Source organism: Perca fluviatilis, chromosome 13, assembly GCF_010015445.1.
Source record: "Perca fluviatilis chromosome 13, GENO_Pfluv_1.0, whole genome shotgun sequence".
Classification (NCBI taxonomy): domain Eukaryota; kingdom Metazoa; phylum Chordata; class Actinopteri; order Perciformes; family Percidae; genus Perca; species Perca fluviatilis.
This window is the reverse complement of record NC_053124.1, coordinates 26,055,136-26,069,407: the sequence shown is the minus strand read 5'-3', so window position 1 is coordinate 26,069,407 and position 14,272 is coordinate 26,055,136. Positions and strand designations below refer to the sequence as shown.

The 14,272-nt window shown below is 38.5% G+C and overlaps 1 protein-coding gene across 1 annotated transcript in view; it reads left to right on the top strand.

Annotated features, from left to right (window-relative positions):
- nudcd1 (NudC domain containing 1) overlaps positions 1-14,272 on the top strand; it is a 41,804-nt gene that overhangs the window by 9,785 nt on the left and 17,747 nt on the right. Inside the window, exons 4-6 of the mRNA XM_039820658.1 lie at positions 1,736-1,919; positions 2,815-3,003; positions 12,606-12,813. Coding sequence (XP_039676592.1) covers positions 1,736-1,919; positions 2,815-3,003; positions 12,606-12,813 — 581 coding nt within the window. The remainder of the gene's footprint in view (positions 1-1,735; positions 1,920-2,814; positions 3,004-12,605; positions 12,814-14,272) is intronic.

The following is a 14,272-nucleotide window of genomic DNA, read 5'->3' as shown; positions in this document are numbered from 1 at the left end:
CGGTCCTTAGTAATTGGCTTGTAGTAGTCAAGCCTTTGATAAGATGAGTCTATGCACTTTAAGGCTGTATGTGGAATTGGCTTGTGTGTGCGTGCGTGTGGCCAAAGGTTATTTCACATTTTAAAGTACTATTGTTTTGTGTGTGTGTGTGTGTGTGTGTGTGTGTGTGTGTGTGTGTGTGTGTGTGTGTGTGTGTGTGTGTGTGTGTGTGTGTGTGTGTGTGTGTGTGTGTGTGTGTGTGTGTGTGTGTGTGTGTGTGTGTGTGTGTGTGTGTGTGTCCGTAATAAATGGACACATTAACCAGGTATTTGTATGCAGTCGGCCTTCTCTGCATTACATTACCTTCTTCAAGCAGACAGCTGTAGACACTGATTTAGAAATACTAGTTTGAATTAGCATTTATTTATTTATACAATAAAGACAAATATCTCTAAGGTGCATTATAGACCATTTAAGCCAGTTAATGCTGTGGCCTTCATTAAAGCATCGGTTAGAGCCTAAAAGGATGGTGCAGGGATAAATCCTTTTGTTATTGAATTCAAGGCTATTCTAAAGTTTTATATTCAGATGCACTGACACTTCTAAACTCAAAAGGTTTACATTTTACATTTGGGTAAGGTTTGGTTATAAGGGGTTAATAAGATGCGCTCCTCATGACTATTTAAATACTATAGTCTTGTCGCTGTCAGCAGATAATATAAAGCAGAGGGGATCCTGTGCATCCGTGTATGCATCATATGAATACTGAATAGTTATAGTGATTTGATTTCAGATTGTTGGGGAAATATATTTTGCACGCATAGCTGGCTGATATATTTAGTTTTTAAAGAGACCTACCACTAACCAAATTGACCCAAGTTTAACTTAAAGTAGATAGACCAAATGTAAAAGTCAATCTCTTTCCACATTTTGGCAACATTTTTGCTACTAAGCACTAATTCCTGTTGCATTTCTGTATCTTGGATATTCTCTTAGTTAGAAACCTTAATTTCTCCAAAGTGGAAAGTTATCTTTTAGTTTAATACACAGCATAGATTACAAAGATAATTGAAGACAACATGACAAACATGACTTTAAAAAAACATAGATGCAGTTGAAAAAGTCAATAAAAATATAGAGTAAAATTGTAAAATTTTGTTAGAGGGAATAAAGGAAAGTATGCATTCAGTATTTGGCAGTAACGACTTCCTGGACACATTTTTGTTGGCTCTTAACTCTATAGCGCCTTCTTGATGGTCAAAGCTCAATGTAAAGGGTTCAAAATGTGGGAAGCATCATTTCCAATCTAAATCTTGTTTTTGTATTTTAATGATATATCTCGCTCTCTCGAAGGCATTAAGATGTCATTATCAATTTATTATTATTTTTTTCCACATGTTTTGTTCGGTTTTAAGTTTTTAATTTTAATTCACAATGATATAAAACAGAATAAAGAATTTGACAAATTGAAACTAATGACTGTTTGATAATTTACGTGGATGACTTTCAGTTGTTGAAATTATTTGAAGATTAATTTTATGTCAGTTGACTCCGATATAATGGCCAGTTGTTCCAGGTCTAGTCAGTGGTTTTGTGCACTTGGTATGAGTTGAATGTCCATTCATTTTATATTACTCTGTCACAGATGACCACATCTGGCATTTACTTTAACAATAATGCCAGCCACCAGATTTTGCCCACTATCAAATTTATCCTTGTAAAATGTTGACTGTATTTGTTGATTCTTTACTTGTAGCCACTGTTTAGTGAAGACATGGAGGAGCCTTTCACCATCCTCCACAGCATCTCACATGTCCAGGATGGAGTCCACACCATGGAGGTCCTGCTGCTCCGCATCAAGAAAGACCCACAGGAAACTAAAGGGAGTGGTTTCTCAGTGTCTCTTGAGTGGATCACAGTCGCCAACACTGCAGGACATGGTGGGTGGTGTACTGGCCTATCATCATTTCAGTAATTGAGCATGAAGTGAAATAAGACAAGACAAGTGTGTCAAACATTATACGGTCTGAATTAGAATTTAAATTTCAAGCCTGTTATGTCATTTTCATGTTAATTTTTTACAGTATTCATACCCAGTAGACGACAGAAATCCTTTGTTAATTAAACCATACTAGGAAGTTAGTCATGGTCTGCCATTAATGTGGTTTAATTATTGTGCTCCAGATGAGATTCTAAAGCAAAAATTGGCAAGGAGAATTTTCATTAAAGTCTTTGGCCCTTGCTGAGAAAGAAAGAAAGAAAGAAAGAAAGAAAGAAAGAAAGAAAGAAAGAAACCCTGACTAATGATTCAAAGATTGGAAAGACAAAAACTGAAGCAGCCTTTTGAGAGTCCCTTCCTCAGTAATTTGGATTGAAAGATCCAGCCCTCTGATATCTGCCAGATGTAGAATAATCTTTGGTTGTTCGTGTAGTGTCTCAATGCTTGACCTGTCTTCACCTTTCATCTAGCTTTACAATTTTATCAAATATTATTGTAGAGGGGAATGTGAGTCTCCTAAAGCAATGTTACATACAATATGTTTTAATGCAAGGCATCACCAGTATTATCATTCTCAATATGCCCATGTAGTATTCTTAAAGACTATTTAATCACTATTTGCAAACATGTACAACAACAAATGGTTTAATACGTGATCTTATGAAAGGCTTCTCCCTTACCATGACAGTGAGTTGACTAGGGGCTCGGTGAATGTTTGTATTATGTATTGTTGTTAGTAGGTATAAGCTCGAAAATAAATGTACTATCCTGTTACTGTGTCAGAGTTCAATGGAAGACACGCCTTTATCACGGTGTCATTTGGTTTCCACATGCAGGTCAGGAGAAGAAGTATGAGGTAAAGAAGAGGAGGGCCCTCAGGGGGAAGTCGGTGCCTCACTACGCAGCGGTGGAGCCACAAGGGAAGGGGTTAATGGTGGCCTCGGAGAAACCGTTTGCCTTCACACATGTGGACGGGCGTCCTGTGGAGCTGCCTGACCCAGAGCCCATGGAGGTGGAGAAGACAGGTGGGTCAGAGGTGCTGCTGAGAAATCTGCCAGCACACTGCTAGAAAGTTACTAGAAAATACTGTGGTTAGGATAGAGTTTTTTTTTTCTTTACATCACAACTCCACCCTTCATTTTGACACTTTAAAATACATTATTGAGCCATGCCCCTCCCTGTTATTTTCTGTTAGAAACCAAAGATTTCCAAAAACACTCAAGAAAGGTCATTTTAAAGCTGCAGTAATTCTTTTTGGGCAAATGGGGTGAGACGATCTCCACAACAAGTTGAAAACGCTCGCATATCGTCCCTTTGTAGAGTTGTTATGGGTACTGTGATTACTATTTACACATTCAGTAGACACTGGGCAACATTATCGCTCATGTGTTTTGCCTTCTGACAAATTCAAATCCATTATTCCCTCTCCTTTTAGCACTACATCACCACCAACTTACCTTGGAAAGATATCTTTAGCTGCTTAATGCTTCACTTCCTTTACCAGCTAGTTGCTAACTTTGTCTCTATCGTGTTTGGTGCTGGGTAGGTAGTGTACATTAGGTTTATCTGACCCTTTTCTTGCTAAAAATAGTTACCTACTGTGGCTCGAAACGGGGTTAATGAGAGCAGAAATTGCAGGCAATAAAACCATAGCAATGAACTAAAACAGGCCAAAAGTTTACCTAGAGCTGCAGGGTTTGGTTGGTTGTGACTGCAAGCGACCACTTTCCCATTACACGATTTCATTTGGGCCATTGTTATTATAAAAACACTGATTTGAGGGTTTTTAACGAAGACAACACGGCCTAAAACTAATGCTCAAATTTAATGTTAAAGAGGAAGACATATCCATATGGATGTGTCAGAAAATCCTAATTCACTAAATGTGAGCTACTACTAGGGGTGGTACGGTCCATAAAAAAACATCCGAACCACTCGGTCCGCTTGTCTCAGTTCGGAGCGTGTGTGTGCCGCACGGTTCGACGCATGCGCAATGTAGCCTCGTGCCCGTATGTGATCTCAGACAGCTGTGTTTCCCTTTCGCGCGAAAGAAGAGGTGAGGACAAGTTACCTACAAAACGTACAGCAAAAGACTGTGCAAAACATTTAAGGCCATCCTGCCAACCTGTATACATTTTAAAATCAATTTACTGTAACGTTTTTTCACTCTAAAGTCGCTGAAGCGGCTGCAGTTTAGCCTAGATCCTGTCAGGTCTCTGCAGCAGGCGGGACTGCTCAGTTCTACCTGCGACTGATTATATTTGTATCACTTTTAATTTCAGGCAGCTCTTTGTTGAAATATTTTATGTGCAGAACTAATTACGAAAAAGTGTTGATATTATATCAGAAGTTTTGACACAATCTGATGCTTTAGAATTTGAGAAAACACTAAAAGGTGGTTTTGACATGGTTTGGCATTGATCATATACTAGTCCGGTGCCCGTTGAAAATGTGCTGTGAAATGTGTTTGGAACGGGCAATTGCTAGGCCTGTGGTATTGCTGCTTGTAGAATTCTTCAAAACCAAATTGTACCACAAAATTACTTACAGAAGGACCCCAAACCACTTAATATGCAACTTCACTGTATAGCTACTACTGTATTTACCTGACAGAGAATACCGCAGATTTAGAATGTAATCACAAAATATCACAATGACAAAGTGGAGTAATCAGACATTAGCGTCATCGTCTCATGGCAGTGTGCTACCAACCTGGAACGTTATTTCTCGCATTGCATAGCGCTGTGAAGGAATAATCTCCGAGATTACGTTATGTTCTGCCAGCTCACAGCAATTTCATACAATAGCACGAAAAGAGTTCCTGCAATTTATAGATAGATATAGCCAAAAAGTGGCTTCTTTCTTTTTTTTCTTGTAAAGATCACAGCCTGAAATTGTCTGTTAAACCTGTTGAAACAAAGTGAAATGCAAACGTCATCTGTTCTCCGAGCTGCTGTTGTGCCTCCCTCCATGAAAGATATATCATTACAACACTCCTTTCTTGGCATTTTTGTGACGAGATGTTTCTAGTTGTTTTCAGTCAAGCAACGTCGGCTTCTTCTGCCCATTATATTTAGGAGGCACAAACTGACGAGTTGGGTTGTAGCCATAGAAACGCCTGAGCAGGCAGCGAAATATTCCCAATCGGACAGGGGTCTCTGTCAGAGCTGGCTTTTCTAGGCCATTTATTACTGCTCGTACTGACATTGTGTGTCTTTCCTCAACAGCAGTGGTGCATTAAACTGTCTGTTTAGTTCAGTCAGTGAAAGAGTGAGAATTTGGGATTCATGCTCAGGTTTGCAATTTATGAATATTATTAACATTTGTTATATAATTGATTATTCAATTAACTGTTTTGTCAAACAATGTCATGATTATTAATAAATGCATGTTACTTAAGCCCATGTCTTCAAATTGCTCATTGACCAACAGTCAAAAACCCAACAGTGTGAAAATCACATTCTCACATTTTTGAGACTGGAACAAAACAATATTTGTTTTTTATACTTGTTAAATGACTGTCATTTTTGTTTCATTTCTAATCAGTTAAAAGAAAAGATTGACGTTTTGGGAAATGCTCTGATTTGCTTTCTTGCCAAGGCTTGGATAAGAAAATTGATACCACTCATCATGTCTGTACAATAAATATGAAGGTAAAGTCAGGGGAAGCTTAGCTTATTTTAGCTTAGCATAAAGACTTGAAACATTGGGTAACAGTTTGTCTGGCCAAAGGTCAAGAAATTAGCCTACCAACAGCTCTAACACTTACTAGTATCTTGTTCGTTTTATGTATATTACCTGCATTGTTACCTTTTGACAGAGCCAAGCTAGCTGTTTCCCTCTGTTTCCGGTCTTTATTCAAAGCTAAGCTCACTGCCTCTTGACTGTAGCTTCATATTTAACCTACAGACATGATAATGGTGTCAATCTTCTCATCAAACTGCAAAAACCAGAAATAAGCAAGTGCCCAAAACTGTTCCTAAATTGACTAAATCTTTTATCAGTAATTATGATTAGTTTAAGATTCAAGTTAGATTCTTGGCTTTACTTTTTTTTCCACTAAACATCCTGTGTCTGGACTGAACCAAATGTTCATATCCAACTGTTTGTTTTTTAAATATCTTTTCCTGTTTCAACACTTTTTAATACTCACAACCTCTAAACGAGCAGACAAACAGCCACCCTCTTTTTCAAAAGATATAAAAAAAGATCTCAGGTGTCGGAGACAGGGCAAAGTGTGTGTCTGTTGATGGTGCAGAAGCAGAATAATGGCAGCTTTTTTAGCCAATCCTTTTATCAGCGCTCTGCCTTTCTCCTTTCCAAATGGGAGAAGTGGATTAGATGTTAAGAGAGGAGGCTCCTTCAAAGAGTGATGAGAGAGGAGATGCAAATGGGGGAGCAGAGATGGTGACTTAATGGTGCACTGATGGAGAAGACCTGCTGAGATATATATATATATATATATATATATATATATATATACTGTAGAGATAGAGAATGCGTCCAAATTGGAAAAGTTTCTGAAATATGATCATCCCAGGAAAACAAAAACACTTCACTTATAAATGTATACGGTATAAATGCCAAAAGTACTAAAGAGTGACTATGGATCATTTATGTAAGTAGATTAGTTCTGTCTTGGTTTGGCATTGTGTCGGTACAGCAGTTTAGCCAACAGAATGTTTAAATGATGAACATTAGAAAGGCAAAGAGAATATTTGGAAATTAAATAAATAATTCGGCAGCTCCCATCTCTCCTTCTCATTGGTTTCTTTGTTGATTCAGTCGACAACAAAAGGTGATAATGAACATGTCTCAGTTCCTCACATCCCTGCCAGATATAGAGCAGGTCTGTTGGTTTGGAGCATCATAATTGGACCAATTTCTGTGATTAGGCTATGCCAGTAATCACAGAGTGAGTGTGGAAGATGAGCACTGTTCTGGCACAGAGCTTTCTCTATAGGAGTTTTGTTTATGAGAAACTGGCACAGAGTTGTCTGTGTATGAATCGGTTATTTACTTTATTTCGTATCTAAATATCCTCCATAGTTCTTTGTTTTTTAATCAAAGTTATAATGCCGGCCTGGATCGAAGCAATCTGTTCTCTCAAAGCATAATTTTGTTTAACTAACAGCAGACTTTATCTCTTTCAGAATATACTGTAAGAACATACTTATGACATTGCAGGTTTAGCATGCTGTGTGTCTATGATAAGAAAAGAAAAAAAGTGTCTTCTAATTTTCTTCACTTAAGTGTCTCCTTTTTAAGGACTGTTAAGATGAGACCAAAAATGATAATCATCCTTTGTAGATCATAAAAAAAAATCAAAGACTAGGAACAGCACTCCAATTAGAGTCTTTCATTGCCATACGGACAGACGTGGACATCAGAGTTAGGGGCAGAATCACATCACATGTGACGTGAATCACATGTAACTCTAAATTAAATTTGTGGTTTACCAAATTACGTTGGTAAAACAAAACTAGAGATCTTTGAACACAAATGTTCTATTCGTAATCATGATGATAAATCATGGGTTGCTGGGCACTTTAAAAGTCCGAACCAGAGCTTGAGTGAACTAAACTACAGTATTTGGGCATTGAGACAGTGGCGATGCCACGGAGAGGTGGTAATAGGGACAGATTCCTTCTCCAAAGGGCGGCGTCTTGGATACACTTCCTGATACCTGCATTAACAAAGGGATGAATGAGATTTCCTTTCCCATTTCTTATGAAGTTAATATTGTGGTTCCATCTGTATAGATGTATTTGGCATGCTGCCTGCAGTCACCTATAACTAACCCCACCTGTCTATATTTTGTGAAATTGCCAGAATACATGCTGAAGAAGGGTGTCTTGCCTGAAATGTCTGTGTGGCAATAAAAAGTCTAATTGAGTACTGTCCTAGTCTTTCCTTTTAAAAAATAAATAAATTGACTATTTACCATTTCATTTGAATGCACACAGCGATGTCTACTAACTCAGATAAATATGAGGGAGATCAACCTTATCGGCCTCTCTGGTACATCCTTTCTGGCAGTTTTGGGATGTGAATCTAAAAATTAGATAACATATGGACCTGGGGGATTAGTATTATCTGAACTAGAGAATACTAAGCAGTATTTCTAAATTAAGTTTGGATTATTCTGTTTCCCAGATAGTGAAATGAGGTGATCTGTGTTCTGTGATAAGGTCACTGTATTTTGCTCTTATTATATATGCCTCACAGCTACATTACAGAAAAGAGGAAACCTTAAACCTAAGACAAGAACAGTAAAAAACTGTAGCCTGAAAGAAAATAATGTCTCAATCTCCCTTCTGATCAGCAACGGATGAAAAGGACTTTGTTAGTGAAAGGATTCAAGGGGACTTTATTTTAGAAATATTTATCAGTGAACAACCTCTGACTCGTTTATGAAAATGTGATTTAAAGAAGGACACAAGGCCTGCTGCTCATACATTTTCCAATAAGACTTCCGTTTCATTCTGGGTATACAACTGTTCTCACACTGCCAGTACAATAGATAGAAGGCAACTCTCTCTCTGACAACTTATTTTGTTGATTCATTACCACACCGTTAAAATTATTTCATAGTGGATCATAGAATGCTAACACGCCAGTGGAGGTGCTAAGTCAGAGGCAGAAAATTGGCTTCTTAAAAATGTGGGCCAATGCCTGAACTCATTCAGTGCTGTGTTTTTAAAACACGCATAACTATAACTAATTACACTTTAGCTATTCATTTCACAACTAGGAAGCACTTAGAGAGAGCATACCTTCTCCAGTGCTGCACAACACTCTACATTTTTATTTGAATAATGGAAAATAAAGTTTAAAATTTGGATCTGGATTGCAACACACATACACTACCGGTCAAAAGTTTTAAAACACCCCAATTTTTCTAGTTTTTTATTGAAATTTTAGCAGTTCAAGTCCAATGAATAGCTTGAAATGGTACAAAAGGTAAGTGGTGAACTGCTGGGGGTTAAAAAAAAAAGTAAGGTTACCCAAAACTGAAAAAAGAAAGTACATTTCAAAATTTTACAAAAAGGACTTTTTCAGGGAACAAGAAATCGGTTAATGTAAAGCTGTTCTGCAGCAATGGAGGTTGATCAAGCTTTGAAAGTTGGTGCTACCAATTCCCACAGGTGTTCCAACTTGTCTGGATTACTTACAACCCCCTCTGTTTGTATAAAAGTATTGTTGGAACACACTGTGGTACCATACCCTCGTGAGCATTATTTGAACAGTATTGTACTGCAGAAAGTAGTGTGTTGCCATAAAAATGGTGGGAAAAAGGCAATTAACAATGGAAGAGAGACAGACCATCATAACACTTAAGAATGTTGGTCTTTCCTACAGAGAAATTGCGAAGAAAGTCAAGGTGTCAGTGAGTACAGTATTCTTCACCATCAAAAGGCACTTAGAAACTGGGGGAAACTCTGACAGGAAGAGGTCTGGCAGACCCAAAGCCACAACAGAATCAGAAGACAAGTTTCTGAGAGTCAACAGCTTGCGTGATAGGCGGCTCACAGGGCAACAGCTTCAAGCACAGCTTAATAGTGGTCGGAATAAGCAAGTCTCAGTTTCAACTGTAAAGAGAAGACTAGGAGCTGCAGGTTTGATAGGTCGAGTTGCAGCAAGAAAGCCATTGCTAAGACGTCAGAATAAGAAAAAATACTGAAGACTGGAAGAAAGTGTTTATGGACTGATGAATCAAAATTTGAAATCTTCAGTTCATCACGCGGGATTTTTGTACACCGTCGAGTAGGCGAAAGGATGGTTCCTCAGTGTGTGACATCAACTGTCAAACATGGAGGAGGAAGCGTGATGGTCTGGGGCTGTTTTGCAGGATCCAGGGTCGGTGATTTGTACAGAGTGAAACCAAAACGGCTACCACAGCATTTTGCAGCACCATGCAGTACCCTCTGGTATGCGCCAGGTTGGTCAGGGGTTCATCCTACAGCAAGATAATGACCCAAAACATAAGTCCAAGCTATGCCAGAACTACCTTAGCAAAAAAAGAACAAGATGGTAAGCTTAAAAACATGGAGTGGCCAGCACAGTCACCAGACTCAAACCCCATTGAGCTGGTTTGGGATGAACTGGACAGAAAAGTGAAAGCAAAGCAACCTACAAGTGCCACACATTTATGGGAACTTCTGCAACAGAGTTGGGAAGAACTTTCTGAAGAATATTTGATTTCCATTGTAGAAAGAATGCCACGAGTGTGTTCAGCTGTTATATCTGACAAAGGGGGCTACTTTGATGAGTCAAAAATTTAGAATGCATTTTGGTTTATAAATTGATTCCATGATTTCTTTTTTAACTTAAAAATATGTTCTATTCTTTCATTTCAAGTACAATGGTACAATAAGACATTGAACTGCATGAATTTTAATAAAAACCTCGAAAAATTGTTTTGACCAATAGTGTATATACTGCAGTAGTGATAGACAATCATGTGATGTATGAAATAAAGAAATTGTAGTGATGAGAGGCAGGATCAGACGACAGATGAGACTGACTCATGATGTTCTTTTAAGGGCAGTTTAATCTGTATGCTGTGAGAGGGAGCGCTGCTACGTAGCCATCGGTTCTCTCTCTCTCTCTGAGCCGCAAGATACAAAGGTGTTCTATATGGTTGGGTACACACAGAATACAAAACACATAGATATGCATGACATCACTTGAACATAACAACTTTGTCCTAACATGGTAGAAACAATCTAGCTGACACAGCCTGTTGCAAACACAGCCACTGGCATCCAGGTTAACAAATGAACTTGAAATAGTGGCGCCTCTGTCTCACACACACATGTCCAGCTGTCTTCGTTTCTCCCTACAGTCTAAAGTTACTTGCACATACAGCACATTACCATGATATGTTGAATAACAACTATCATCACATAAGACATAAAAGAATATGCTTAAGAAATTCTGTGATCTTAATCTCCCACTATCAATGCATGTGCCAGATTTTTTTTTATTCAAGTAAGAGATGCAGCTTATGAGAAAAATCCCTATTTACCATAGCAATATTAAGAAATTCTTTTAAGCAAAATCATGAATCAGCACCTGGCTTGGATCCACACCAAAAACGGCTAACGAGTTCTTTGGATGATGGCCTAACGTTGCACTAAATATAATCAATATCTGTTAACAGCAGATAAAAAGGGCTAAAACCTTTCAGATCCATCCTTGGCAAATGTAACAAATGACAGCAATGTGGTGTTACTGGTTTGCATATACTGTAAATATTTAGCCTTTAAAGTCCCTGAAAACATATGTTCTCAATTTGTTTTTTACTGAGTGATAGGGTTTTGGTTATTTCACAGGATAGATTTGTGTTTTTGTCTGTGCTCTTATTACTGGTTTGAAGGACATGAGTAGGTATGTGCAGCATAAGGGTTTAGAAATATTTTAATCAAAGTAGCAACCATTACTGTGTTTTCAGACAGAACTTTAATTTTAGAGGCAGTCAAGTCAATGGAAATCTGATTAATAAATGAAAGACGAGGATAAAGGAGAGAGACTGGAGGGGAAATAAGAGTACCAGGGTCTCGTGTGAGTGGACACAGTGGCTGTTTCCTTTACTAGTGGGCTTACAGCTAACATCTGTTCAGGTGGTATATTTGCTGTTTGGGGGGCATTAACACCAAAAACGTTCCAGCTGTCAAATGCATGTGAATGATGTGAGGCAGAATTTACTTTGCTTTCTGTCTGAACACAGAAGGGGTTGTTTACTTATGTTGACGGGCCACTGTTATGCAAATCTGATCAAACTAAACCTACACAGTCCAGATGAGTTTCTGAGTATTAAACTCTTAATAAATTGGTTGTTGCTTATTTAGATATGAATATTTAATGTTATAAATAAATACTTAAGATGTGAAAGTTGTAGGGGCTTTAATGTCAGAAGATGACCTATTTGTTTATGAAAGGGGCAAAAATGTATGCATATTTGATGTTGCCACCATGGCCTCATTTCCTCCTAAACGGTATAAACGTCCTCTTCAGATTTGAAAACCATGTGAGCATTTTAAATTATCTTGACTGTACCCTCAGCTCTATATTATTGTATCTTGAATTTCCCCTTGGGGATCAATAAAGTATCTATATATCTATCTATCTATATTACAGTGTGAATTTTACCCATTCTGTAAAAATCCTCTTGTAATTATAATATTGAGACCTAAGATTGTCACTTATATCTATAGTGATTTAATATCATTCATTTTTACTAGAGGTTCAACAAATTCAAACTGTCAATGGTAAACCTGAATCTGAAAATAAATCAATTAAAGAATAATTGTACAGAAGCACAACAAAATCTGCAAAAAGTTTAGGTGTACCAGGATCAGATCAAGACTGCAGGTCAAAATGTGAAATTGTGCCGGAGAATTGGCCTAATAGCTTCACTGTGAGCTCGGTCCTCATAGTCCCCCTTGCCGGATGATAATTCATTTATTTTAATAGTCATCCATCTGCAGTGTCGCTGAATATTCAACAGTAATTTCCTTCAACTCTTGCACTGTATTAGATGTTTTATGTATGACTCTGTACCAGCTGGCACAGGACTGTCATTAACTTTTGCACCATACATTTCTCTCCTGTTTGAACTCAGATCCCATTTACTTCTGGCAGCAGACAGAGGAGGACATCACGGTGTGTGTGCGCATGCCTGAGGGTGTCACCAAAGAGGAGGTGCAGTTCAGGCTGACGGCAGACAACATCAGGCTTGGAGTTCAGGGTTTCCCTCCTTTACTGGAGGGCCAGCTGTTTGCATCTGTAGACCCAGAGGCCAGCGCCTGGATCATCAAAAATGACAAAAGGTGTGCAAAGTTGATGTTTGTGAGTTGCTCTTTGATTTCAGTGTTTAAAGGAGCAAAAACAGCAGTGACACACACAGGAAACCTCACGGTACATTACAGCAGTATTGCTTTTGAATGAGCTGAACAGGGAGACACAAACCAACTCCAAAGAACAGTTGCCATCTCCGGTCTTGTTTATTCTCCTTTGTTTACTTTCTTTCACAACCTCATATCAAAATCATAGATCTCACATACTGCATATAGTCTGTACCCCATGAATCTCAGAACAGAGAATTGTTTCACAACTGTATGAATGTATGGAAATTGACTATGTGCAGTTTGCATGCACCATTCTAGAGATTTAAGAGACCTGAGATGCGTTCTGAGCTTGGAGCTTGAGTCAGCAACGTTTCACTTACCATCATAATGTATTTATTTATTTACAGCTTGTAATGTTCAATGAATGCTCTAAAGTCATTCAAGGAAGTAGTTTTCCAACCTGTAACGGCACTGTTTTTTTCTGTAGTCGTACAGCCACTTATTTCACGTATTGTGATATTAGCGATAGTGGAGACTACTCTTCGAAATGGCCTAGTATACAGTCAAGAAATTTGGGTCTCTAAAATGTATCAAGTATGCAATGCATCTAATAGTTGGGTAGTTTTCTTTATTGCCCAGAAAGTAAATGTGAAAAGTATTCATCTTCTTTTTGGGGTTAATAATGTTATAATGTATTGAATCCTAAGGATTGTGGCTAGGATTTCACTTTACACTGAGCAACAGAACCCATCTGTAATTACCTTGTCTGTCTCTGTGACCCAGGTCAGTGTCCTCGTACGGTCTCTCAAGCCAAAATGTTAATGAGCCAGTTTTGAGAAGCGTCATACATTCAATCAACACCATTGGAAAAGAGTCACCTTGCCCGGAATAGGGAGACCGGGAAAAATTCCTGTAACCAGGCTCCAGGTTGAGCTTTCAGGTGAATGTGTCCTACCACTCAGGAAGTTAAATCAGGGCCTCCCTGAGGCAGTTTTTAGCAGGGGAGGAGAACTACTTGAAACTCCCAGGAAACTTCTGAAAGCTTACAACATGCCTTCTGTAGAGAGAAAGTGGAGACTTGCGATGAGAGCTGTGACAGACTCACAAGGTGAAAAACATCGCTGTCGCAGCAAAAGTGACAGGGTCAAATTCAGGGCTCGAAGCGAATACGTTTCACCCCATTCCTTACAGAATGGACTGATACGACTGTTCTTTTTGGGAACCGTTTTGCCCAGTGTTCATTGAGCTCTTTGAAAAGATCTGCAGTAGCAAAGTGCCAGGGGTGGATGAGTTATGCCCTGAGATTGTTGGAGTGTCATGGTAGGAACCCTTCTTCAATGTCCCATAGAGGTCGAGGACAGTGCCAGATGAAGTGGTGGCTCACTTTTTTTTTTTTAGAGTCGCCAAAGGTTTTGTGCTCCAATTATTGCAGTATATATAT